The sequence below is a fragment of the Chenopodium album genome, chromosome 15, assembly GCF_948465745.1.
Source record: "Chenopodium album chromosome 15, dcCheAlbu1.1, whole genome shotgun sequence".
Lineage (NCBI taxonomy): Eukaryota > Viridiplantae > Streptophyta > Magnoliopsida > Caryophyllales > Amaranthaceae > Chenopodium > Chenopodium album.
Window position 1 is genome coordinate 47,964,851 of NC_137848.1, and position 25,637 is coordinate 47,990,487.

General features: G+C 32.5%; 2 protein-coding genes across 2 annotated transcripts; one reads left to right on the top strand and one right to left on the bottom strand.

Moving 5' to 3' along the window:
- The first annotated feature begins 703 nt into the window (after positions 1–703).
- Positions 704–7,687, top strand: LOC145581323 (kinesin-like protein KIN-14L). Its single transcript, XM_081638346.1, has 18 exons — positions 704–861; positions 1,527–1,684; positions 1,842–1,988; positions 2,107–2,344; positions 2,767–2,858; positions 2,941–3,012; positions 3,096–3,194; positions 3,938–4,012; positions 4,117–4,198; positions 4,279–4,374; positions 4,531–4,704; positions 4,818–4,924; positions 5,008–5,321; positions 5,429–5,631; positions 5,763–5,926; positions 6,280–7,127; positions 7,212–7,385; positions 7,417–7,687. The coding sequence occupies exons 1-18, from the start codon at positions 792–794 to the stop codon at positions 7,535–7,537; spliced, it is 3,234 nt and encodes a 1,077-aa protein (XP_081494472.1). The 5' UTR covers positions 704–791; the 3' UTR covers positions 7,538–7,687.
- Positions 7,688–14,350: 6,663 nt separating this feature from the next.
- Positions 14,351–17,868, bottom strand: LOC145583247 (xylan glycosyltransferase MUCI21-like). Its single transcript, XM_081640439.1, has 3 exons — positions 17,102–17,868; positions 16,623–16,700; positions 14,351–15,990 (listed from the first exon to the last, which is right to left on the bottom strand). Exons 1-3 carry the CDS (start codon positions 17,343–17,345, stop codon positions 14,720–14,722), a joined length of 1,593 nt encoding a protein of 530 aa, XP_081496565.1. The 5' UTR covers positions 17,346–17,868; the 3' UTR covers positions 14,351–14,719.
- Between the last annotated feature and the right edge of the window lie 7,769 nt (positions 17,869–25,637).

Here is a 25,637-nt window from a genome sequence, read left to right on the forward strand (position 1 = left end):
TCAAATCATAGGCGTGGTGCATTGCAATTGTTCAAAATTTTTTACTAAATGTTCAAAAATTTTGATGTTTAGATTTTTCTAACTAAAAGTTCACCATTTGTGATTATTCAGATTCTTTTGCTAAATGTTCAAAAGTATAGGCGTGGTGCACTGTAATTGTTCAAAATTTTTTTACTAAATATTCAAAATTTGCGACAGTCAAATTTTTTTTATTAATTGTTCAAAATTTACAAATTATTCATATTTCTTTTACTAAATGTTTAAAATTAAGCGTGATGCACCTTAAAATTTGCGCAAAACCCCATCATAAATAAACTTGTGATTTGGTCTCAATTGTTCACCTACAATACGTAGTACAGTATATTTTTTAAAAAGCCCAATAACAAAAATGAAAGAAGTCCAATGCAAAACCCAACACAAAACCTCTGGCCCTACAGTTTGAATTCAAAAAATAAGAGCTGAAATTATAACGTTAACTTCCCATACCTCAGGTTCGGAAATCCGAACCAACACAAATAAAACAAAATTAACCGTCTGATCAAATCATAAACTCAATTACTTTAGGCTCGGATTTTATATTCATATTTCCCTCTCATAATCTTCTTCATTTTTTCTACTAAAAAAAACCCAAAAATTTTGCAGAAAAATTCACAGCTAGAATACGAAGATCATGTGAGTTTTCGATACATCGATTTTTGCCGGGTATCGGTTCTTCCATTAATTTTAAGCTATTTTACTCATCAATCTCACTTTTTTTTTGTTTTTTTCTTCTTGGGTGTTGCAGGGCAATAATGGCGGAAATTAGAAGAAGTGGGGAACTACATGATTTTCATTTAGCGTCAAGAAAAGCTGAAGAATTGGGTATTGTTTTCTTTTTTTATTTTCTGGGAATTTTAATATGTTTTTGAAAGTGTTTTATATTGATTAATTGACTGAAATGGAAATAAATAATGAACAAATTGATTTGATGAGATTCATTTCTTGTTTGGGTAGACAATCCAATATGATCTTCATTGATTTTAGGTGATTATGTAATCTACCAATTATGAAAATGGAAGAAAATTGAATCAATTCCCATGTTCTTTTTTTTTTTTTTTTTTTTTTCCAAATTTCCCTCTTTTATTAATAATTTTCTGATTGTGAAAAGAATTTGTTGATGCATTCTTTAAATAGTAATAGAAGACAATTAGCAATCATATATGTTTCCTTACTCATGGCTTCGGTATCTAATAAATCCCGTTTACATTATTGCCCTTGAAGTTCTCTTCACACCACAAACAAAAAATTAAAAATCAATCAATCATATATATTTCCTAAGTTTGCAAAGAATCTACAAAAATAATTCACTTTTGGACAGTCATACAAATTCCTAAAAATAAATACTGAAGATTTCTTTTTTAATTCTTCAAATTCATCTCCTTTCCCCCTCTTTTTATTCTCAACATTCATTCTATTATTTTCTTTACTGGGTTTGCTAAGAATTTGAAGATTTATTAATCTGAGAAAAAAAATGTGTGATGATGCAGCTTTGAGGAGATATAAGGCAGTCCACTGGCTAGAATGTGTTGTGGGTCCCCTTGGCATGCATAGTGAACCATCAGATAGAGAGTTCATTTCTTGCTTGAGAAATGGCATAATTCTCTGCAAAGTCATTAACAAAATTCAACCTGGATGTATACCCAAGGTATTAATTTCTCTCTTCTTTTCGAGTTTTCGTGTTTGATTTCATTTGGTTTTGTGGGTTTCATTGATGCCATCAATTTGCCAATTTGGGGTTTTAGGCTTTGAAATGCTGTTGATTTTTAACATATTTTTTGTGAGATTTTGGGGGTGATTTTTAGGTTGTGGATAGTAATGAACTTGTGGCATCTGAATCAGCAATTTGGGATTCAAAACCATTGCCTGCTTATCAGTACTTTGAGAATGTTAGGAATTTTCTCATGGCAGTCAAAGAATTGAAGCTTCCTGCTTTTGAGGCTTCTGACCTGGTAAGATTACTAAACCCTTTTGCATAAATCTGGATGTTGCACCTATTGCATTGGAAGAAGGTTTCGAGTTTGTTTCGATTCATGACACGAAATATTGTTCTTGTTCTTATTAATCCAGGAGAATTTCGAGACAGGATCAGCAGCTAGGATAGCTGATTGCATTTTAGCACTTAAATCTTATTATGAGTGGAAGGAATGGAGTGGAGGGAATAGAGTTTACAAGCATGTAACAGCTAAATCTCCCCTTGTTCTGCAATCTGCTGCCAAGAACTTCTCTAGACCTTTGAGCGCGATTTCTGCTCAGCCTTGTAGGCAATTAGACCTGTCTGCTGTGGATGAAAAACAATCACTTACAGGTTTCTTTTTGCCCTATTTCTGTTCAGTTTGGTCAGCTCTAGTGTAGAACTTATTGAACTTGTAGTATCTCAGATTAAATGTTAGCTGACTTGTACCAGTTTATGTTAGTTGACCTTCCAATAAATTCATTGGTGAAATTGATGCAACTTAACATTTATAGTCTCTTACAGGTTTAGATAACCGCCACTCTTAGCAATTAAGGTTTAAGTTCTAATGAATGCATGTTTGCTTGACATTACTGCTCATGCTAGAAATTATACTACAACTATGACAATCATTCTAATCATGAGATTATGCAGACCGCCTAGGTTCTTCTCTTTTCCTATTTGTTTGTTAATTTGTAAAAGCCGTGAATTTGTCTTTTCACATTACAATTCTCACTCGTTGTTATTCAATCTTCCTCTTCTGGTGGCCTTTGTAGATTCAATTGTCAAGGCACTAACAAATAGTATGGTTGATTCAAAGGAAAACATCGATGATAATTTTCTTACTTCTTACCAAAATGGTAGCCAGGTATAGTACCTAATTTTCTTCCCTCCCCGTTCCCAAAATTATAACATAAACATCGCGCTCACTTTATATGCTTTTGTGACAGGATCCAATCCAACTTTTTAAAGAGATTTTGTCAAGATGTTTGGAGGAAAAACTAGGAAATAAATTTCCAATGGTTAGTGTTACTTTCCTGCTATCATTGGACCTTAATGCATAAGGTATAGCAAATACAAACTGATTTCTGCTCATGATTTTCAGCTAAAATTTTGCTCTCAAGAAAACTCGCAAGAAACAGGAAAATCACATGCTTCAGTATCTATACTAAAGGGCAATTCATCTTTAATACATAGCCCTGAGGTATTTCAATGTTCCCCTCTTTTTATTTGTATTGCAATTGATAATATTGTTTCTTCATGAACTACTTTTTCCTATAGGATTAGTAGCTAATCACTACCAAAAAACTGGGATCGAACGATTAGCTAATAAGAGCAAATGATAGTTGACTAGTTGCTAAAGACTGATTCAGTGATTACAGTGGAACCTGCAGTAAGAAAGTTGCCTATTTTGGGGTAACTTCTGCCTTGATAAGTTGATAGTCTATCAAAGAACAATCCTACTTCAATAAAATTAAATACTCCTGTATAGTTAAGCGGGAGTCAAGAGAAATTCTAGCATAATCACATGTATCTAAGCTGTTGGTGACCTTGGTGTTAGTAAATCAGATGGATAAAATCAAGAAGATAGTTATTTCTGGTTGGATAATGATTGCGATTAAGTGTCTTGTTTAGTTCATCAAATTCTACTTTTTAGTTAATCTTTTAACAAATGTTTCATAAAATAATCAGTATATTTTTAATCTTTCTATAGAATTAACGAAGTATAATTTATAAAAGCATACAATAATGTTATGGTAGCTAAAATGACCTCTATTTGTACCGGATAGACTGTTTGATTGAGTATTCAGTTTCTGTGAATCTGTGTATAAAATTCGAATCCTTTTACAGTATGTCATTTGCTATGCAGTATTTTCCAGGGGTAAAAATTTTTGACCTATAGTCTATAATGACAAATCCCTTCTTACTTCCTTAATGCCACTGCAGTGCCACAGAGCTCAAACCAGGAAAGGTAGTAGAGATCATAGGCGTATTTTGCGAAATCAAGAAAGGGACCTTTCAGTAAGTGTTCTTGCCACCTTTAACCAAACTACCAAAAATTTCCATGGTATTTAGTTTGCTGTAACTTTTGAGGGAATATATAATTGTTGTCCATCATAATTCAGGATATTAAAGCCTTATGGTACAAAACCAAAGGAGAGTTTGAAGATTTGCAATCTCAAATGTCAAATGATTTAATGCATATAGGTAAGCAATGATACTCGGTTGTATATATTTTGCTGTTTCTTAGTCCAAAGTGCTTTGTGATGATTCATTGGTTTTTACAGGAAGTCTGGTTGAAGAGATGTCTGGCCCTGCTCTTGGTTACGAAAAAGTTATTAAGGAGAACAGGAAGCTATACAACATAGCCCAAGACTTAAAGGGTGAGTTGCTCCATATATTTCCTCCCTTAATCCTTCTTTTGTGAGTTCAGATGTCGACTTTAAATTAGTACATTTCCAGAATTCACCTGAAGAATTCAAGGTTTTCTATTCGAAGTTAGAAGGCCTTAATTTGGTATTTTCTGATACATTTTTCAGGAAATGTTAGAGTTTACTGTAGGATCAGACCCATTCTCAATACAGAAGCAAAGAATGTGGTAGACTTTGTCGGGAAGGATGGATCACTTGTGATTGTTGATCCATCAAAACCAAGACATGATGGAAGAAAGGTTTTCCAGTTCAATCAGGTGTATGGTCCAACGTCTACGCAAGGTACATACATAACTAGTGGTGCAAGTGAAAACCTTGTACTTAATCAGATTCTTAAACTTTCATTAATAAAACTAATCCCGACTCCTCTTTGCTGAATTTTCCTTTTCTGACAGATGAGCTGTTTAAAGAGATTCAGCCATTGATCAGGTCTGTCATGGATGGCTACAACGTGTGCATCTTGGCTTATGGTCAGACTGGATCCGGCAAGACACATACTATGGTAGTGCTCACTTATTCTACTGTCATGTGTTTGTTTAGGTTCTGCTAGAGATAATTGTGGTGATTTGATTTTGCTGCTTTTAGTATGGTACATCAGGTGTCTCAGAGAAGGATATGGGCATCAACTTCTTTGCTTTAAATGACCTCTTTCAAATAGCTGAGAGGAGGCAAGAAATGAACTATGATGTGCGTGTTCAAATGGTTGGGATATGCAACGAAGAAATACTAGACCTTCTGGCTGAAGATCCTGCATCTGACAGTGAATCAAGTCTTCCAGACATCACATTCCATTCTGTGAAGTCAAATGTTGATGCCATCAATTTAGTAAAATTGGGTGAAAGAAAACATGCGAGTGTCAAAAATTCAAAGATGAACAACATTAGCAGTCATTGTCATAGGTCAGTACTTAATGAATCTTTCTTGAGCTGAAAATGTTTGAACATTTAACAATTTTCTGAAGGCATCATTATGGATTGCATTGAAGCCATTTCTGTATCGCTTGTAGTGCTGTGGCAATCCATGTGCATGGAAAGGATACATCAGGGAACATTATTCGCGGTTGCCTACACTTGGTAGATCTTGCAGCTAGTGGAGAGGATGACAAGTCACTTTCCTGCTTGGAAGATGTCATTACATCATTTTCTCAGAAAAGTTCTAACAATCATCAAGGAAACAGTAAAATTACATCACTTTTGCAAGATGCTTTAGGTAACACACTATGACACTTCTTTAATTATTTTTTAAGGCTTGAACATATGCAGTTTGAAATATGTGATTTACCAAAAACTTCCTGCATTAGACTTACTTGCTACTTTTATAACATTCCAATAAAATTATAGGAGGAAATGCAAAGGTAGTGGTGCTCACACATGTAATTCCAGAAGGAGATAACTTCACAGAGACAGTTAGAACCTTAAAGTTTGCACAGAAGGTCTCAACTATTGAGCTCGGAGCTGTTCAGTCAAACAAAACGAACATAGAAGTTATGCAGCTTAAAGAACTGGTATAAACTTTATATACTGAATCTTTAAGTCTTATTTTTATTGAAGTCTTCTGCTTTCATCCAAGAGAGTCTAGTACCATGAGTTTGACAGCATGTTTATCCATCAAGGCATCAATAAACGTCTAATTATTAATGTTTTTTTTTTTTTTTTTTTTTTCCTCTGTTTGAATTCTACTATAAATCATTCATTTGAAGGGAACTAATTCCATGCACATGATATAATTCAGTGGGGCAAAGATTTGCTTCTTCTTTGTCCTTGTAGATTTGAGGTTTTTCCTTGTTTTTCGGACACCTCCAGTTAAAGTGTGCAGCTTGAATTGCTTTCTGACTTTTTCATTCTGTAACATGTGCAGCTTGAGACCCTTAAGAGTGCACTGGGCGACAAGGACCCAAAAAGCCCACTGCCTAACAGGCAGCTGAAATCACCTTGTGATAAAACAAGAGCAGCAATTGAAAAAAGTCCTGTAAAAGCACGAAGATTGAGCATGGAGAATCCTGGAAGCATGAAATCCGAGAGGCTGGAAAAGTCACCTTTAAAGCAACTAAAGATGTCAGCAGAAAATCCCAGTGCTAGGAAGCCTGATAAACTCTCTGATCCAACAGCAGGAAGAAGCAAAGAGCCCAAGTCACCACTTGGAAAACCAATGCTTGAAGGGTCCTTCCAAAGGCCAAGGAGGTTAAGCATCGAAAATCCAATGGCTGTCAAAAGTGAGAATAAACAAGAGTTGAAGGAACCCAAAACTCCTTCAGAAGGGAAAACCACACTTAAAAAGCAAACTCCTCCAAGAACACGCCGACTGAGCATTGAGAATCCCAATTCTGTGAAGCCTGTTGCAGACATCAGAAAGAGTACTAAAACACCACAAAGTTCTGTTCGTGCTCGGAGATTGAGCTTGGAAGGCCCAAAGGATCGTACAAAGAAAGGCATGCTTTCGGCTGATGTTGTCAGTTCTAAGGACTACATCAGCATTACCGAGTTTCCTAAGAGCCCTCTCCCTGCAACTCTTACAAATGGACTAACTTTCACAGATTGTGCAACAAAATATCCTAATATACAACCACCAAAAACACCAGAGCGGCAGAAACTTGATCTGAATGAGATGCAGACTCCTAGTGTTGCAAAAAGTACAAATAAGAAAGGGTCTCAGATCAAAAGATCACTTAGAACTATCGGAAAGTTGATCAATGGCTCTGAGAAAAGGTATGTAATGATTTTCCTTGTGTTTTTTCTTGATCATTTCTGTTTCTTTGCAGTGTTAACTCTTAAGCCTTCCTGTAATTACAGGAGCCAACAGGTGGTCGAATCATCATCGATGAAGGGAAAAGACAATGCTCGTGAACCAAAATCACCCTCGACAGCTAAAGCAAGAACTGTGAGAAGACAGTCACTAACAGGCATTCCTCCATCAGGTTCAAATAGAAGATCTTCTCTTGGAGGCATATCGACTGATGCTCGTAAGTAGAAACATCTGATGTGGGGTGCTTTGCAGAAAGTTTGACAGTGTTTCTTACTTTGTTTTCTTTCTTGTTATAGGTCCAAATGACAACAGGAATGCAAAAACACCTCCTCCAGTACGCTCATCAATGAAGATAACAAATCGATGGATGTAACTCAATCTATGAACAGATGCATTGTGCTTCGACTTGAAGCACAAATTAACTGATGTTCATTCGATGTAGGCCGTGTTCAGAACTCAACTGACAAGTGAATTTCAGGAACATTATGACATTGTGTAAATAGAAAATGTACTACACACCACAATATAATGTTGGTGTTTCACCTCAATATCAATCTTTCTAGATATTACATGATAGTCTCTAATTTTGCATTCAAAATTTATTTATATTCATTTAGATACTTGTATTCTATGCAAATAATCCTGACAAGGCTGAAGTAGTTTTCTGAAAAATGAAAGAAACTATTGAGTGTTGTTAAGCACTTGGGAGCATTTCTTGACACTTCTATATGACTATACTGGCAACCTACAACCATTCTATAGATTTACTCAACTTGCCTTAAAATATCGCCATTTCTGATAATGACAAAATTCTAGTCATGCTTGTACTGCTTGTTACCTTGTACTTCATATATTAGACTACGAGTAAAGAGTTGATTAAAAAAATTTATATATACCCAGGTGTGAGATGCACCGATGTAATTGTTTTGCTCATTGATGGTTAAATGAGCAATAATCATCTTTAATTTAATCATCAAAATAATCAAAAATTATCTTAGATACATCGTATTCGGGTGTAGATAGCAACGTGTGTAAAAATAGTTATTTACACCCGGGTGCATGGTGTACCCAATTTTTTTTTTTTTTTTTTTTTTTTTTTTTTTTGCTCATTTCATGATTAAATGTGCACTAATCATTAAAAACGAGTAAATAATACCCTTAGGTGCACCATGCACCCGGGTATAAATAACAATCTCTCCCACGTATGAAGAGTTGAATCTTAATGGTATATCGAATGAGGAATTAGAGGTGGAAATCGTGCCATATCGGGCCGCCGCGGGTCATGCCTCGCCGTGCCAAGAGGTGGGTCGTGTCGGGTTGTGCCGTAATTATCTATCCCTACCCCCTAGAGTAGGGAACTCTACCTACATCAAAACGACGCGTATAATGCTATACTATTTCATCCCCTTTTTCATTGCCAACGCAAGATTGTTATTGAGGTACCAATTTCTATCTTCTTTTTAAATTTGATATACTATTTTATGAATCGTTGTTGAATGTAACTCTAAGTTTGAAAAAAATTAATTAATATGATTGTTCATTGACTATTGAATTACCTTATTTTCCCCCCAAACTGATTGTTTGATAACAGTGTAGATCATCGTGGACGTTCAAATTTTGTTTTCATCGTGAGGTATACACAGTTATACACTTTGTATCTTAGTGATTTTTTTTTTTTTTTTTTTTTATCAATTTTACAAGTTCACCAGAAAATTCTAGCCATCAAATTATTGTGGTTTCTTATAATTATAGTTGAATTATGTATAATATATTAATATACTCTGTTTTGTGTTAAGTTTATTTGTGGTGTGTTATTAAATTGCAAAAGTTTTGGACACAAAGATTAAAAATAGATTTTAATTATTGTTCTACTTTTCTGTATAATTTGATCAATAATCGAAGGGTTATTGAAATGTAATTTTAAGTTTATCATGGAAAAGATTTTCTGATAAATGTTCATTTTGGATTTCATTTTAATTCGTAAAAATAGCAAATGCTCATTCATAAAACGAATAATGTTTAGATACATATCATTAATTCAAAAATGAGCTTAATGAATTTTTATAATTTAAAATTAATTGTCAATCATAATAATCATTAAAATGTTCATATTCAGAAAACATAATGTTCATTTCTTCCTTATTAAAAGTTTATTTTGAAAGCATGTACTAATATATAAAACGCCACAACACAGTGTAGACAACCTTTATGTAAGGTTATTCTTATTCATTGTGGATTTGTGGAGTATGTCCAATAGCTAAAACAATAATGAATTTCAGACTTGAAGACAAATAATATAAGTATTTAAATATACATGATCATACTTCTATAGGTCATTTATATGTTATTGAATGTTCTAAGCCATATTATATTACGTTTATATTATTAAATGTTCAATTAGACACTTATTTTTATTTCAATAATAAACGATATTATATATTGGTTTTGTTATTGTACAGGAATATCAAATCAGGAAGCTGCAAATCGAATATATGCCTCAACTAATGTGTTTTGAACGATTTTAAAGATAAAATGAAGGACGACAAGGATATTGATGAATGAGTTATAAACAATTTATTGTTAAAATAGTATTTTGTTTTTTTAACATTTTTGATGAATAAACGAGTTATATTTTTTGTATGTCATAATTCAGACTATAATCGATATTGTTCGCTAGATTGTATCGTCTCTTTAACTATATGTTCACTACCATATCATTTAATGTTCATAAATAATAACATAAAAGGTACTCCTTACTAACATGATTCTTTACTCTTTTTCATTGATAAATCCATATCCTATCCTAAATAGTAAACCCAAGAAGGCTGGATACAATCTTAGGGAAAGATGTCCCAAATTGCCAGCCAATTCGTCAACAAAAAAAAAAAAAAAAAGTCATTAAATTATACTTGTATATTTAAATCCTAAGAGTAAAATGGATAAAGTAGTGAATTAGTGACACACGAACCTTTTATGAAATGATCTCCTAAACACTATAAAGTGTTCATATTAGGAAAGTAACATGTTCATAAATAAAATAAAAAATGTTCAGATTTGTAAACAACTTGAAGTAATGATTTAGCATTTTTTTAACATTTTCTTGAACAATTGTCTAATCTGAATATGTACATTTTAAATATACTAGGATGTTCAATTTAAAAGACAAATATATATGTAAATTTTGGAAGCTAATATTATGATTATTTCTAATTTAACAATTCCTTCTCATAAAGTTTTTAGAACTACTGTAAACAACCTTTCTAAAAAGTTTATATAAAAAAGTATATATAAAAAATATTGAATTTTTTATTATATACAGATGTTCATTGATACATGCTCATTTTTTTTTATTCATGATAATTTCAACTAAACAATTACATGCATTTTATTTAAATGAACATATACATATATTTAAAAGTTCATTTTGATACTAAAACACTTATTATATCATGTATTAGTTATATTTATAAAATTTATTATATAATGTAACAATAATGAACATTTACGCATATAAAAATGAATATTAAAATAATACATATTCATGATACTAAATGTTCAATTGTATATTATTGAATATTTTACAATTAATATTTTATAATTTTTATGTTATTAACTTTTAGATATGGAGTACTTAGTTTTTAATTGAAAGATGTTTTTTTTCATTGGTCAATGAATAAATTTGCAACTGATACGTTAACCGCTATAGGTTATTTTAATGCTCCTTAAATAAATGTTCATTTTTACAACCATTAAAAAAAATGTTCATTTAAAAAATATTAAATGTTCAATAATAAAATTAAAGTTTGTCAACAATTTCGAAATTCCTCTGTTCAACATTTTAGCCCCATCGCCATCCCAAATCAGTTCAAGCCGCCATGCTTTCTCAGTGACGAACGATCCATGGTGGTGGTGATGCGATGGAATTTCATCTTCCACATCTACTTCTACTCCATGTAATCAAAACCTTCCTTTAATTCTCTGCTTTCAATATGCTTACCGTCGCCATAACCACAACTACCACCATAACCACAACTGTTGCCACTAGGAGCACGGCCGAAAGTGTCACTAAATTTAATTTCGAAGATTCGAGATTCTTTATACAAACCGAGTGTTTTAAATACCAGAGTTCATACTGCAGACGGGACGAGTTATAGAATGTCGCCGGAAAAGAGAGAATGGCGGTGAAATCGCCAAAAATGGACGGATTATGCTATAGTTAGAGTTGATAAAGATAGATAGATATATAATTTGGGGATAAGATGCGGTGATAGTTGTTATAATTTGTAGGGGGGATAAAGGATGGGAGAGATGTAGTGAGGAAGGGTGTAGGGTTATACAGTAGGGAGGGGGTGTAGGGACTTCTACCTACCCTAGAGTGTAGGTAAAAATTTGTAGTTGTGCCGTGCCTAGGCACTGGCAGGCCGGGCCTCCAAATGGCACGCCCCAACCCATGCCTGGCGTGCCGTGCCGAGCCCCAAACAGCCCTTAATTTTTTTTCTTCATATATTATTCAAATAATTTTATTAATTTATATTTATGTTCTTTTTATTATTTTTATTATTATTCTGTATTATTATTTATGTTATTTTTATTTTTTATAATTATATATTAATCGTATTGGCGTGTCATGTCGTGCCACAGGCCAAAGATTTGTGCCGCCCACGAGTTGGTATCGGGCCAAATTTTCAATTTGTGTTCACGGCACGTGGCCTACTCTTCGGCCTTCGTGCCAGGTCGCTTGCAGGCTCGTGCCGTGCCCGTGCCGCTTGCGAGTCGGTCTGACCCATGCCTAGCTCTATGAGGAATTCTTATATGCACTCAATCATATTTAGAGAGTAAATATTTTTGAAAGCACTTAACTCTACACACTAGAACGTAATTTGTACACTTTTATTTTATTTTTTCACATATTTAAAGGGGACAATCCAAAAAAAAAATTTAGAGAAAACATAAAGAGACAGAGTTATCACCGATGATTAAAGTAGCTCCTCAACAAAATAGATAGTACGCCGTATGATCATCGATGATTGGTAGGTAACGTGGGGTTGGCCACATGTTGTACCGACCTCTCTTAGCTTCCTAAACGTAGGATTAAAAGCTTAATGCATTGAGCGGCTGTCTATTATGAATTCATGACATTATTTAAGATTTTAAGATAGAAGTTGAGAAAATCCAATTTAGTGGGAATTTCTGTTTAAATCATCCACCAAATACTCCCTCCATGTGTTTCTAATTTTTTTTACCGTTTTGAGCCTTTTCTTTTACAATCAATTTTTTTTTAAAATTTTCTATTTATCTACTGCATTTGTTGCCTCTTCCAAGTCATTAATGTAACCATAAATTTAAAATTTACTCCGTATTATTTGTAATAAAAAAAAAAAAAAAAAAAAAAAATCAGTTCAATTATTCATTATGACAATGCTAAGTACCTAAAAAATGGAGAAAATAAAATTCTATAGCCCATTCAAAAACTAAAAAAAAAAAAAAGATTCATGGTCATAGAAAATCAAGATATATCGTACCATACCAACATAAAAAGTACTGTATTTAAGATTGAATCGACTGATATCAACCAACTAATCTAAGCTAGACGACAACATAATGTACTCCTTAACTACAAGGGTAAGACTCCATAAGAATAAGGTTAGTTGACTAACATATCCCGAATAGTCCTTAACTAATAACGTACATTTTCATCAGTCATTAGTCAGTAGTCATTAGTTAATATATTATGATTCACATTAGGTGTTTAGAGTTCTTAAATAACACGTAACTTGGCAAGAATATGAATATCTGAAATAAAGCTAACCTGTAACAATGAAAAGGGTCGAATAATAGAAATGTTATCCAAGTTATGAGTCGACGGATAAGGTTCATGGATGGTGAGTGTGACCTTAGCATCAGCATGGCTAGCTGTTTACAGGAATCCAATGAGATTTATACACTTTATACGCTTATAGCCTTCTGGTTACAGTTTGCCTCTTTTTTGGATTTGTTGACTTATTCTTATTTTCAGTATTTTTTATATAATTATAATATTCCAAGGTTTATTACTCTGGTATTTTAATTTTACAGACAATGTACAGTTGTACTCCATAATCCTTTTCCCTAAGCATACTCATATTTCACTGTCCTCGGTAAATATTTCCACTTTAATCTACGGATTTTGTACGATTGTTCACTTTGATGTTGTACAATTTTAGGTTTTTTTTAGTGATTTTATTCTTTATTTGTCTTACAACAAGCCAATGGAACAAGGAATAGTAAAAAAAAAAAAAATTAAATTTTGCTTAAGAATTTACACTCTGCAAACTTCAATTATCTTCAAACTTCAAAAAAAAAAAAAAAAAAAGTTCTGAGCATCACTTTTCAAATGTTTACTATACACTCTATTGTATCAATGTATCATGTGTACGAGTATCCTTCAAAGAAAAAATGTGTACGAGTATTCATCCCAATACGGCTTACTTTGATTAGATAGCCTAGACGCTTATATATAAATAATAAATAATACATTATCTAGATAATGAAATGACATATCCGTCCTTATACCCTAATATCATGCATATGCTACATTTACGTAGTATGATATTCTCATGTGATAGTTTATAACTTAATGTGAACAAAGTTAGTGTTCTTCAATATTATGAAGAATTTGTATGTTTCTTTGTTTGACCATCTATTAATATATAATTAGATGGTCTATCAGTCTATGTTACTTTTTTTTTTCCCTATTTTCAATTAAAATTTGCAAAGACTTCTTCATAGATTGACATTTTTTTTATTAACAAAAGTAAAGTATGAAGTGAAATGAATTCATTGTAAAGACATAACCTCTCTAAACTATGGTTGTCACATGATCTAATAATCCTGTGTTCAAGTAGCCGTTATTTGAATGGTAAGATTCTAAGAAAATGACATGAGCATATACTAATTGGTCCCAATTTGACCATACTCAGATCAGAAACCGTGTTTATTTTATTGGATTAGCCTAAATTCATGAACAAGGTCCAATCCCTAGGTGGGACATGACATTAAAATGTGATTCATTAATTCATTAATTAATTAAGATTACTTAAGCAACTAGCCATGTTATATCACTGACATTAATTAGTAGGATAATTAAGGTTGGCAGAAGTAAATTAGAATATATATGATGATTAAGCATCTTCAATACAATTTGATCTGGAAAGCTGAGATTCTTTTCTCATTACAACAGGAAATGGGGGCACCAAAATATGTTTCATTTTGCCAAACCAATCTTATTCTTTGCTTACTATTTCATTTACATGACAATTACAGTCTCTACAAAATTAAAAAATATAATTCCTCCTAAACCATCTACTTTATATTGATATACATTGTTGTTTCGTAATGAAGTATGTTGGCTGCAGCCGCAGGGGTAACCAACCATCCACTCGCCGTGTGATAGAAAGGTAGGCGCGAGGTTGGCTAACCCCTGCTGCATAGCAACCACCATAAGACATTATCAAAACAAAGGAATAAAAGAACAAAAGAACAGGTAACCAGCAGAGATCAGCAGGTCAAAATCGACTTAAGAGACTTGATTTCGTCTAAGAGCTAAGTAATCATAAGCATGAACAAGCCGCTTCTTGAATCTCTTAAGATCTAGCTTGACATTCTGCTTATCCAAATAGATCCTCTTAGTGAACTCCCATCCTTTCGCGTTAACACTGTCAGGGTCTGTTAAAACAGGATCACTTCTATCATAATCATCGTATAGTGAGCTCTCTCTAGGAAGAATTTTGTATCCAATATACTTCAGACCGAGCTTCATTGATGGATCACCATAGTAAGTCTGAGCTGCCCAATCGGTTCCTAGGGGAACAACTTGGATGAAAACACGGCCAGGCTTAACAAAGAGAAAGTGTGTCATGGCAGCACCATGAACTCCAATCATCACATCACTCGAGTTCAGTACCCTATAGATCTTAGCTAACTCAGTAGTCTTTTCAGGCCTTAATACCTCCACTCGAAAACCAATCTTTTCTGCTAGTTTCACCAATGAGTCTTCGTTGAGTATTTCCCTCGAGCCACTTCTTGAAAGGATGACCAACTTTGGTTTCTTAGGTTGATAATCAAGCTCAAGCAATGAGGTTGAGGTAGGTGATTGTGAGAGTTGCTTCTCCCTTTCCTCGTCTTGGATCAACCCTTTAATCCGAGGCCAATAAGCTCGGTCTAAGATGTCCCGGAAATCCTTAATTGACTTGTTCCTTTTCATGAGGGACTGATCAATAGTTAGCTCATCATGTATGTTCAAACCCACAATGGCTTCCGGGAAGCAATGTGTACGATTATCCGCACTGTAATTGATTGTTGGGTAATCAGTCAAGTGGGAAAGAATGTCACCATACTTAGTTATCCACCAATTATGATACTCAAGGATGACAAACACAACTTTCTTGTTAAACTGCTGAGAGGTGATGTATAATGGAATTATACCGTCATTGAACTCGTGGTAGACATTCCCGGTATATCCTCCAGTTGAGAAGAACACGGCTGGAACATCATGGACAACATCACACTTACGCTTGGAAATGCTGTTTTCGTGTTTCGACACAAGGGAAAGTTCATCGATGGTACTCATTACACTGGTCTCCCATTTTCGAGTGTAAGGCCTTATCTTTTCACGTTGGTACTCAAATTCTTCGACGATTTCATCTCCATCTTCCAATAAATGAGACGAACCTCTTGGATCGTTTCGAGTATAAAGGAAGACTGAAGATGAAGGTGAATGTGTCCTAATGTCACCCTTCATATAACAGACATCAGTCCTGATACCACTTCTATCACAACAAATTGTTCCTGCATTTATAAATTACAAAACATTTAGTAAAATAAAATTCAACAAATAAAAAAAATAATTCAGCATTCAAAGTCATAAATACAAGCCTAAAATTCATAATTTCCTCTACCCTTTTCAATCTGTTATTAAAATACTTCAAAGTTCAAATTACTCTGATGTAAGCCATTATTTCACTAAAAAGGATCAAACAGAAAACTTCCTTTTACCCTATTTTTCTGCAATTCTATATTCAGAATTGAAAAGAATTATTAATAAATAAATTCATCAATGCAAACTCATAGCAATATGCCATTATTGACAGCTATCCTAGTGACAAATTAATGCATCTAAAATCAACTTTACCATATGATGTATTAATATTAACTTCATCCTAACATAATTTTTGTTAAATACCATCATGAATTCATGCTGCAAAAAGTTAAAAGAAAGACATTTTTTTTTAAAATCAGTTTTTTTTTGGTTTAGAGAGAACCACTGAATTATAGATTGCAGCAATAATGTAGACGGAATTTGATATCGGGTATTAACTAAACTAGTTGGCATCCACGACTTCGGCTTATACTTTTGACAGATAAAAGGAATAAAATTCTACATTTATTAAGAGTTTAAGACAGATAGATAGGGAACAAACCATTAGAGACGGAAGAACAAAGAGGAAGCTTAGAAGCCATGTCAGAACCCATATGCTCATCCTCTGCTCCTAATGAATCTGCAAAATTCACAAAAAAATAAACATAAATCATTAAAATACAGTTATATTAATCTAAGAAATAAAAGTCATTAAAGTACAAATTTATATGACTTGAAACACATCAAAACAGGGGATTTGAAAAAAAAAAATATTGCAAGTTTGATAATTAAAAACCCAATAAAACAGGGGTTCTGTAAAAAAATTAAGAAAAACCCTGATTTTTTTTCAAAACTATCATGATTAAAACCCACTAAAACAGGGATTTTGGAGGAAAAAAAGACAGCATTTTTTTTTTCAAAATGATGCTTGAAAACCCACTTATTCACTAAAAAATCCCAGAAAAGTTTATCAAAAATGAAATTTCCAAAAAAAAAAATCAAAAATTGAAAGAAAAATGAGGAAAATGAAATGAAACTTACAGAGGAGAGAGAAAGTGGAAGGAAATCCAAAGAGCTGAGGAGTCCAGATGAGACTGCAAGAGAGAAGAGATAGAAAAAGGAAAGAAAGAAGCTTAGGTCTAATTGCTCTCTTAAAATAGTTTCCATTAATAGTAGTAATAATCCCAATTTGTGATTCTTCATCTAATATAAAGTTTTTCACTAATAATCCATCTCCTCCTTTCTTAATTTGATGTTGGTAATAGTATCTTTGATGATGCACCATTTTTGTTCTCTCTATAAAAATCCCACCTTTTTTGCTTGTGTTCTTCTTTTTAATGGCAGAAAACCCAGGAAAAAAGCTCTGTTTTTTGGGTTTTAGACACAGAAACCGAGGCAATTTAAAATTTTTTTTTTTTTTTTTTTTTTTTTTTTTTTTTTTTGATTGAGGGAGTAAGATAAGGAAGAATATGAAATGGGTTTTAATGGGTTTTTTATTTTTTAATTTTGGGAGTGAAATTAATGGAAGAAGAAGAGGAGAGAAAAGGAGGAAGAAAGGTGTCAAAAGAGAAGAAGAGTTCAAGGAAAGGAGGCGTTGAGTGAAGAAGCAAAATGGGTTAAATAGAAAAAGAAAAATCAAGCGTGTTTTTTATTCAAAAATAAAATAAAATCAAGCGTATTTTAGACGGTCAAACTCGGGAGGGGCTAGGGAGGGATTGGATTGGAAGGAAAGTGGAAAAACAAAGGGCAGCTGGATTTGGGTTTTTTGGATTTTGGAAAGTGTATATTACTCCGTTTCAGGAAACATTTCTACTTCTTGCTTATTTCTCTGGTGATTGTTGCAACGTTTTAATTTTTACAATTTTTTTGATATATAAAGAAAAAAAAACGTATATTCAAGGCAACGAAAGCTTTACCAGCCAAGAAAGATCAATGCAAACAAACTTCACGCAGACCAAATTGCAGGATTTTCTGATCAAGAGATAAAGTTGGACGTCGCTTTGATCCTACATGATCTATCCTAAAACCTACAAAAAACCTATTATAACATACCTTACCTGGTGTCCGAAAATGAGAATGAGATATAATTTGTTGTTGGTGACGGAAGTGAGTCAAAGCCTTGAACCTACATGGCAAAGTTCAAAATCGGAATTTGGTTCTTATAGACTTCCTAAGACCCTTAAGAGCACTCACATCAGTGAGCATTTTTTTGCTTATGAGCAAAATTGATGAGCAAAAATGGGTAAAAAGTTAGTACATCAATGAGCAAAGTGGAAAATGCTCATAGGATGAGCAAAATTAACAATGAACAGTAAAAGCGTGGTCCCCACTCATCATCAAAACTGACGCCATTAATTGTAATTAGTAGCACTAAAACTTCATTACCAAAACATAATTAATAATAATATGGTGATGTGTAAGAGAGAGAACTGTTGGTGGGGTATGTGAAAAAGTAGGAGAGTGAATGATGAGCATTTTTTTTTTTTTTATCACTAGTGGGATAAAATATGCTCACCAAAAATGCTCATGAGCAAATTAAGGTGGGAAGAGAGAGAAAGTGGCTAGAGAGAGAATGAGCAAATTTTTTTTTGCTCACTAATGTGAGTGCTTTAATAAGTAGCAGCTGCATTACTTCAATTTTCAAAGGTTATGATCAACTCTTCTGATACTTGATTTACATTTTGAATCAACTGTGGTGAAGGCCAATTCTGAGATTTCGGGGGCCCATGGACGAAAGAATTAATCGGGGCCCTATTAATACTTTAATATGAACAAATAATCATTCTTTAAAAAAAAAACATTGAACAAATGATCTAGTTTTGACTATAGTTAAAAAAAACACTTATAATAAATTAAATTCAATGTAAAAATAATATTTCTATATACTACTACAACTAACTATATGGTTTGTAAAAAAAAAAAAGTTACAAAAGAAGCATTGGGATCGATTCTCTCTTACGAACGAAATTTATCATTCTTCATAATCTAAATCCATATATAATATTTTTTTTTTTTAGAAACATAACAATAGATATATTATTATAATAACAAGAATTTAGGCTACAGTGGTTTATACACATACTACGCATGTAGTAATTTTGTTTAAATAAAAAAGAGCATATTGGAGCTAAGGGTATTCGAACCGCTGACCTATGAGTACATTAACCCCCACAAACTTATCCTAACCACTAAGCTACAGTGATGCTCATGCTGATAAAATCATCTCTAAGGGTCTGTTCACATTTAATGAACTGAACTGATTGGAGCTGAACTGAACTGATTGAAGCTGAACTGAACTGAATAGAGCTTATATGAATATTTTATGAGATAAGGAAAATAGGAGCTGAAGTGAACATGCCCTAAATCTAATACTCCGTCTATCTGTATTGGACTTAAAGTTGGAAATGAGGCCCTTTTTGTCTGTGGGCCCTGGTTGGGTGCCCCGGCTGCCCTAGATCAGCGACGGGCCTGATTGTGGTCGATTGAAAAGAAGTACAAGGGACCTCTTGAGATGGAACCACTTGGTGCTTCAAGCATTGGTGTAAACGTGTAACTAAAATAACAAAGGTCTTTATATTCAGGGGCGGAGTCAGACGGACAAGGGGGACACCTGTACCCCCACTTTAAAAAAAAGTCAATTTACTAATAGATAAATATAATTGCATGCCTGGCGAATATAACAATTTAGTTGGCACAATGGTAAAGCCCTAAAAGTAGATAGTGGAGGATGCAGGATCAAACCCCCGTTAGTTACTTTTTTAGCCCCCTTTTGAATCTGTAAGCTTAATTTGATCAGAATACTTTACCCTATTTTTTTCCCTTTTCTTTAATTTGTACTCCATAAGTTATGATTATAATAGAAAATCATGATTAGTGCATTTAATTATCTATATTATCTTATGTTTGAATACATCAAAAAATCAAACCCATAAGTAATTATTTCTAGAACTTTCACTGTTCAATTATTAATAAGAATGGACCATCAAAGGAGGAAAAATAAGAATATGACTTTAGACTTTTTTAAGTAAGTACTTTGTATTTTTTATTTTTTGAGTTGTTAAAATTAATTTATTTAACTAACTATGTGGTCAAGTAATCAATAACTTGGTGCTGTTTTTTCCCTCCAAAACCCCCCTTTCTTTTTAGACAATTTTTTTTCTAAATATATTTGTACAATACAAGTATAATAATAATATTCCAAATCGTTTATATGTTCATAGTAAATCCATTCCTATTTATTTGGTGTTCTTAATTTTCTTTCATACACATTTACTTAAAATATTATTCCAACTCTTATTTAATTATCTTTAAACAGATTATTATTATATTTTGTTACAAAAGTAATAATAAAATTGATACATATATAAAATTACTTTAAAATAACCTTTAAATAAAGATTATAATTTATATATATCTGATGGGTATGTTTTATAAAATTTTATTTGTTGAATATAATTAACTTAAGAAAATTAAGACTTACTGTGCATGACACGAGACCTAAGCTAGTGATTTCATATAATTCATCCCAAATTGAAGGTCATTTCTAAGTTTAGAAAATATAATCTCTTCATATATCTTTTTTCGATGAAATTTGGATTGTGATCATCCCACAACTGCTTTGAAAATTATAAACTATTCTCTCCGTTTCAATTTGTTAGTTCCATATACTATTTTGGGCGTTTCAAAAAGATCTACCCATATTGAATGTATTCCACTTTTAACTTAGTTTTTATTTTCTATTTCACACATATTAAAATCTGATTTCTTAAATTAATTATTTGTGAATTGATGACACGACTCTAAGTAATGAAATTACTTCCTTAATTTATGCAATTATGGCCAATGCTCTCCTAAAAAAAAATCAAAAAATTTAAATAAGGCAAAACTATTTATGAACTGTTTTTTATTTTAATGTTAGATTCCAAATATTCTTCTTTTTTTATTTTTTGTGATTTATTCTATATGGGACTATCATATTGAAATGGAGGGAGAATTGATTAAGTGTGGGAAAACTATACTTATATTTGATAAGCCAACAATTTTTAGTAACAGAAATAAGATTGTGTGCATGTAATTAATTAAAGAAAAAGACCTACATCTAATTAGTCTTACTGTCTTAGTGATAAGATGAAATTATAAGTCAAATTTGTTTCCGTGGTACGACATAAAACATTTTATTTGTAGAAATAAGCATTACAATAATTTAAGCTTCAGCTTAGTTTGATACGCAACTTGCTGTCACACTCTCATCTCATAACTAAGGCCCGATTATTTGATTTATTGCATTCCTCTGATTTTTTTTACTCTCTTAGGTCACTTTTTTTTTTTGACTTTTTAATGTTTTGGCACTGCCTAGGCTTCTTGCTTAGTTGCTGGGTCTTTACAAGTAAAACAAACAACTAAGGGCTCGTTTAACATTATTTTTAGTTTTCAGTTTTCTGTTTTTTTGAAAACTAAAAACAGGAAATAAGAAAAAGATGTTTCCACTTTTTTGTTATCAGTTTTCAAAATTATTATGATTTTAATAAGTTTAAATAATTTTTGATTCATTATGTAACATATATCATATACTTTCATACAACAAAAAACCAAAAAACAGAAAACCACAGCAATGCCAAATGAACCCTTAAAATTTCCCGCTAATAGTTGTACAAATATACCACCCACTTTATTATGAGGAGTACTCTTGACTAATTCGTACTTCTTACTCCATATATTGTTAGGAAAAAAAGGAAAATTCTACGCTATAACCCTCATGTGTTCGAAATTCTACGTTGTGCCGATGGTTTTTGAAACGTCTACACTGTAACCCCAAGGTCTCGTTAGTAACTCTGTTGTACCCTTGACGTTAAGTTTTCGTTAATAAAGTTCCGTTATTTTTAAAAAAAAATTAAAATAAAATAAAAAAAATAAACCAAATTCACCAACCCAACCACCAACAACCAGCTATTGCAACCCACGGCCAGCCCTACCCCCGTCCCATCAAGCGCCGGCCGCCGCTCAGACCCCTTCCCCTCCCCCAGTGTCGGAGACGCCCCGATGACCCTCCTCTTTCCTCGTAAAACCTCCTGTAACCCCTCCCCCTCCCCCTCAAAAACACTTTAAATAACCTCCCAACCGCCGTAAAACTTCGAGCCGCATCTCCCTTCACCGTTGCAGTAGCCTTCCACTGTTGTTCCTTTTCTCTCTCTCTCCGCCTTAGCCTCCTGCTGCTGAAAATTGAAGGTTAGGGTTAGGGTTTGAGATTTGGGGGTTAGGATTCGGGTGAATTTTGCTGAATTTCATGGTGTATTGGTGTTCGAAGGGGAAATGGGAGGTGGTCGGGGCAACGCTGACATCAGGGGAGGGCAAGGAGTTAGGCAGTCGACGCTCTAGGGGAAGGGGGGCGGCTGGTGATGGCAACGGGCTAACCATGGGTTGGTTTTGGTTTTTAGTTTTTTTTTTAAACTTTTTTATTAATTTATTTATTTAAATTATTTTTTAATGTCTAACGGAACAATATTAACGGAGATTTAGCATCAAGGGTACAACAGAGTTACTAAAGGAACATTGGGGTTACAATGTAGACATTTCAAATACCCTCGGCAAAGCGTAGAATTTCAAACTCCTCAGGGTTATAGAGTAGAATTTACCAAAAAAAAAACTTATAGCCGAGTTGTTTGTGAGATTATATGAGTCGAACTAACACCTTTTTGATTGAGGTGAGAATATTCAAGAAAATAATTTGAATATTTTGTTTTAGTTCTTCAGATTATTAGTCGTGTAAAATAAGGGGGACAAATTATTTTTAGTTTATGGAGTAAAATTTTGATATCTGTTGGTAAGAGTACGTATTGAAAAATGGAGTTAAAAGTATTCGAAAGAGATGAATATCTCTCATTAGTTAAATCATAGATTGTCATGATGTTAGCATTATTCTTGTTGAAATTAGTAGATTTATAAAATAAAGCAGTAGAACCTTAGGAATAGGCAGTATAATTTTTTCGATAAATAAGCTCCAATTTAATTGGTTTAGTCTTCAAAGGTTCATTCATGAACCCTTGAATACCTTATTCTTTGTAATAACTTTGTAGATAAAACCATTTTTAAATCACAAGTGGCGTTATGAAAAATTGTATTCCATAAAAAAAAATAAAAAACTAACTCGTGATCACCATATATAACACATCATTCATAAGAGGAATACAAGAGAAGGAATAATACAAATGCATGGAGAACTTTAAAACTCGATCTCTTATATACATGAATTAAGAATTTCACTTTGTAAGATTGTTTCTTTAGTTTCTTGAAATAACCTTCTAATTTCATGTAGTACTCCATACGACCATACATTATACTGCGTATAATAAATTATTTTATTATAAGAATTTCACCTAATCACAATAATGTAGTAATAATACAATAAAAATAAAAGGTGACCAATGCAAAGTAATAATACAATAAAACAGGATGCCATTAATTGGGAGATGAAATGAAGATGGATAAGAATCTGATCACATGTACAACATGTGCTTTGTTTCTTGATACAAAAAAAAAGAGTGAACATTTTTGGGAATGAACTTTATTACCATCTTAATTTTATTATTATTCTCAACTTGTGACCAACGAGCATCCTCAGCATCTGCCATTTCTACATTACCACATGTTTTTGCAACTAGCCATACCAACAAAGAAACTTGATCTCCTTTATTCTAAATTCTAATCCCCAATTATGTTCTCAATTCTACTAATTTTGTTGGTTAAACATTAGTTATTGATCAATTAAGGGCCTATTCTAATTGACTGAACTGAATTGAATTGAACTGAACTAATTGGAGCTGAGCTGAATTGAACTGAACTGAACTTATTGGAGTTAAATTGAACTGAACTGAAGTGACTATTTCATGAGAGAATGAAATAAGAACTGAACTGAACTGGGACTGTTCTCTTCAAATTATTTTCAGTTCAGTTCAGCTCCAATAAGTTCAGTGCAGTTCAGTCAGTTCAATTCAGTTCCAATAAGTTCAGTTTAGTTCAATTCAGTTCAGCTCAGTTCAGTCAATCAGAACAAGCTTGACTATTAAATAATTTAAGCTAACATAAGGTGTTTGGTGGAAAGCTATTTAAAAAACTTATTTCACTAAATAAGCTCTTATTTAAAAAGCTTCTTCTTTTAGGAGCTTTTTCAATTAGCTAATTTAACTCTTATGGTGAAATGACACTTATACCCTCATATAATTTAATATTCTATATGAACAACCTATCCAACAATTAGCTTATTGGTCATTTCACATAATCAAATAACTTTAAACAATCATTTATTTATCAAACACTTTTATACAATCAGCTAATAAAATAAGTTAATCAAATCAGTTAATAAAATTAGTTATTCAAAATCAGCTTCACCTTTTAGTTTTTCATCAAACACGGCCTAAATCTAATTTACATATTTACATTATTATCAATGTGGTTCTGTAAAAATTATAATACCAATAAAAAATTGAGTTATTAAATTAATTTGAGATATTAAAATTAAATATAAGGCGAACTCAAAGATAAGGGGATCGGAGTTAAACTCAACTCAGTCATACACACACATTACTAAATCAAAATAGTGAACTTGAGCTCAGAGTTACATATAGGGCATCCATTGGACCCCAAAATTTGTATTCCATATGAAATTTGATCCAATCTAAATTATATTGTAGATCATGTGACTCCAGAAGAATTTCAGTTAATAGAAAAATGAACCCAGTAATATACAGTGCAAAGTCATGGTTATCCTCAATTATTATTGGAAGTACGTGGAGAGTATCAAGCCTTAGGATTCCTGGTTTTAAAATTACTCTAACTTACTTCAAATTTGCAGGAAGAAGATTAATTTTTAGTACTTGGATAATGTTGAATATGATCAAAGTGATCACAATATGATATTGGATGAATTGATTTACTTTCAAGTTGAGTAATTAAGAATTTATGCATGTTGTTGTGAACTGTTACATCACGTGACTAACATTCTATATTCTATAGTTTTGCAGTGTCTTGGATTAATAGATAGGACTTAAAGAAATAGGCCCTAAAAAATTTAGAGGGTTCAAATTAAAATTCCATTAGCAGAGGGCCTTTCAGATCTTGATCTTATTAAAGTTTCAAATGAATAAGCTTAGGTTATGATTTAAGAATAAAATATGTGATTTGATGTACAAGTATAATGTTGCTTTATTTATGAGTATAGTTAAGATACGTTGAATTAGATGAGAAATAAAGGAAAATGATATACATAGCCCTTAAGGCTACATATAAGCATTAAAAACACTCTTAAAAATTGTTTAAATTCAGAAAATCATGACAAAAATACACTAATTACACAATATAACAAATATTGTAAAAAAAGCTTAGCAATAAACGAGCACTTGAATTTATATTCTATATTATTTTGTGTCAACTTATACTTGTATAAATTATTAAAACTTACATTATTTTGATTTTTTGACTATATTTTGAATTTACCTAAACTAATCTAAACTTTCTTGAATAAAAAAAAAGAGTTTATGATGTCTTAGTTTATTATGAATAAAAATAAAGAGTTTATGATGTC

Coding starts and splice junctions, on each gene's coding strand:
- LOC145581323 (XM_081638346.1), top strand. CDS start 792: ATGGCGGAAATTAGAAGAAGTGGGGAACTACATGATTTTCATTTAGCG. Junction 4,375..4,530: donor CATAGCCCAAGACTTAAAGG/GTGAGTTGCTCC, acceptor TACATTTTTCAG/GAAATGTTAGAGTTTACTGT. Junction 5,927..6,279: donor TTATGCAGCTTAAAGAACTG/GTATAAACTTTA, acceptor TAACATGTGCAG/CTTGAGACCCTTAAGAGTGC.
- LOC145583247 (XM_081640439.1), bottom strand. CDS start 17,345: ATGGTGCATCATCAAAGATACTATTACCAACATCAAATTAAGAAAGGA. Junction 16,701..17,101: donor TTCCACTTTCTCTCTCCTCT/GTAAGTTTCATT, acceptor TGAATTTTGCAG/ATTCATTAGGAGCAGAGGAT. Junction 15,991..16,622: donor TTGTTCTTCCGTCTCTAATG/GTTTGTTCCCTA, acceptor TTATAAATGCAG/GAACAATTTGTTGTGATAGA.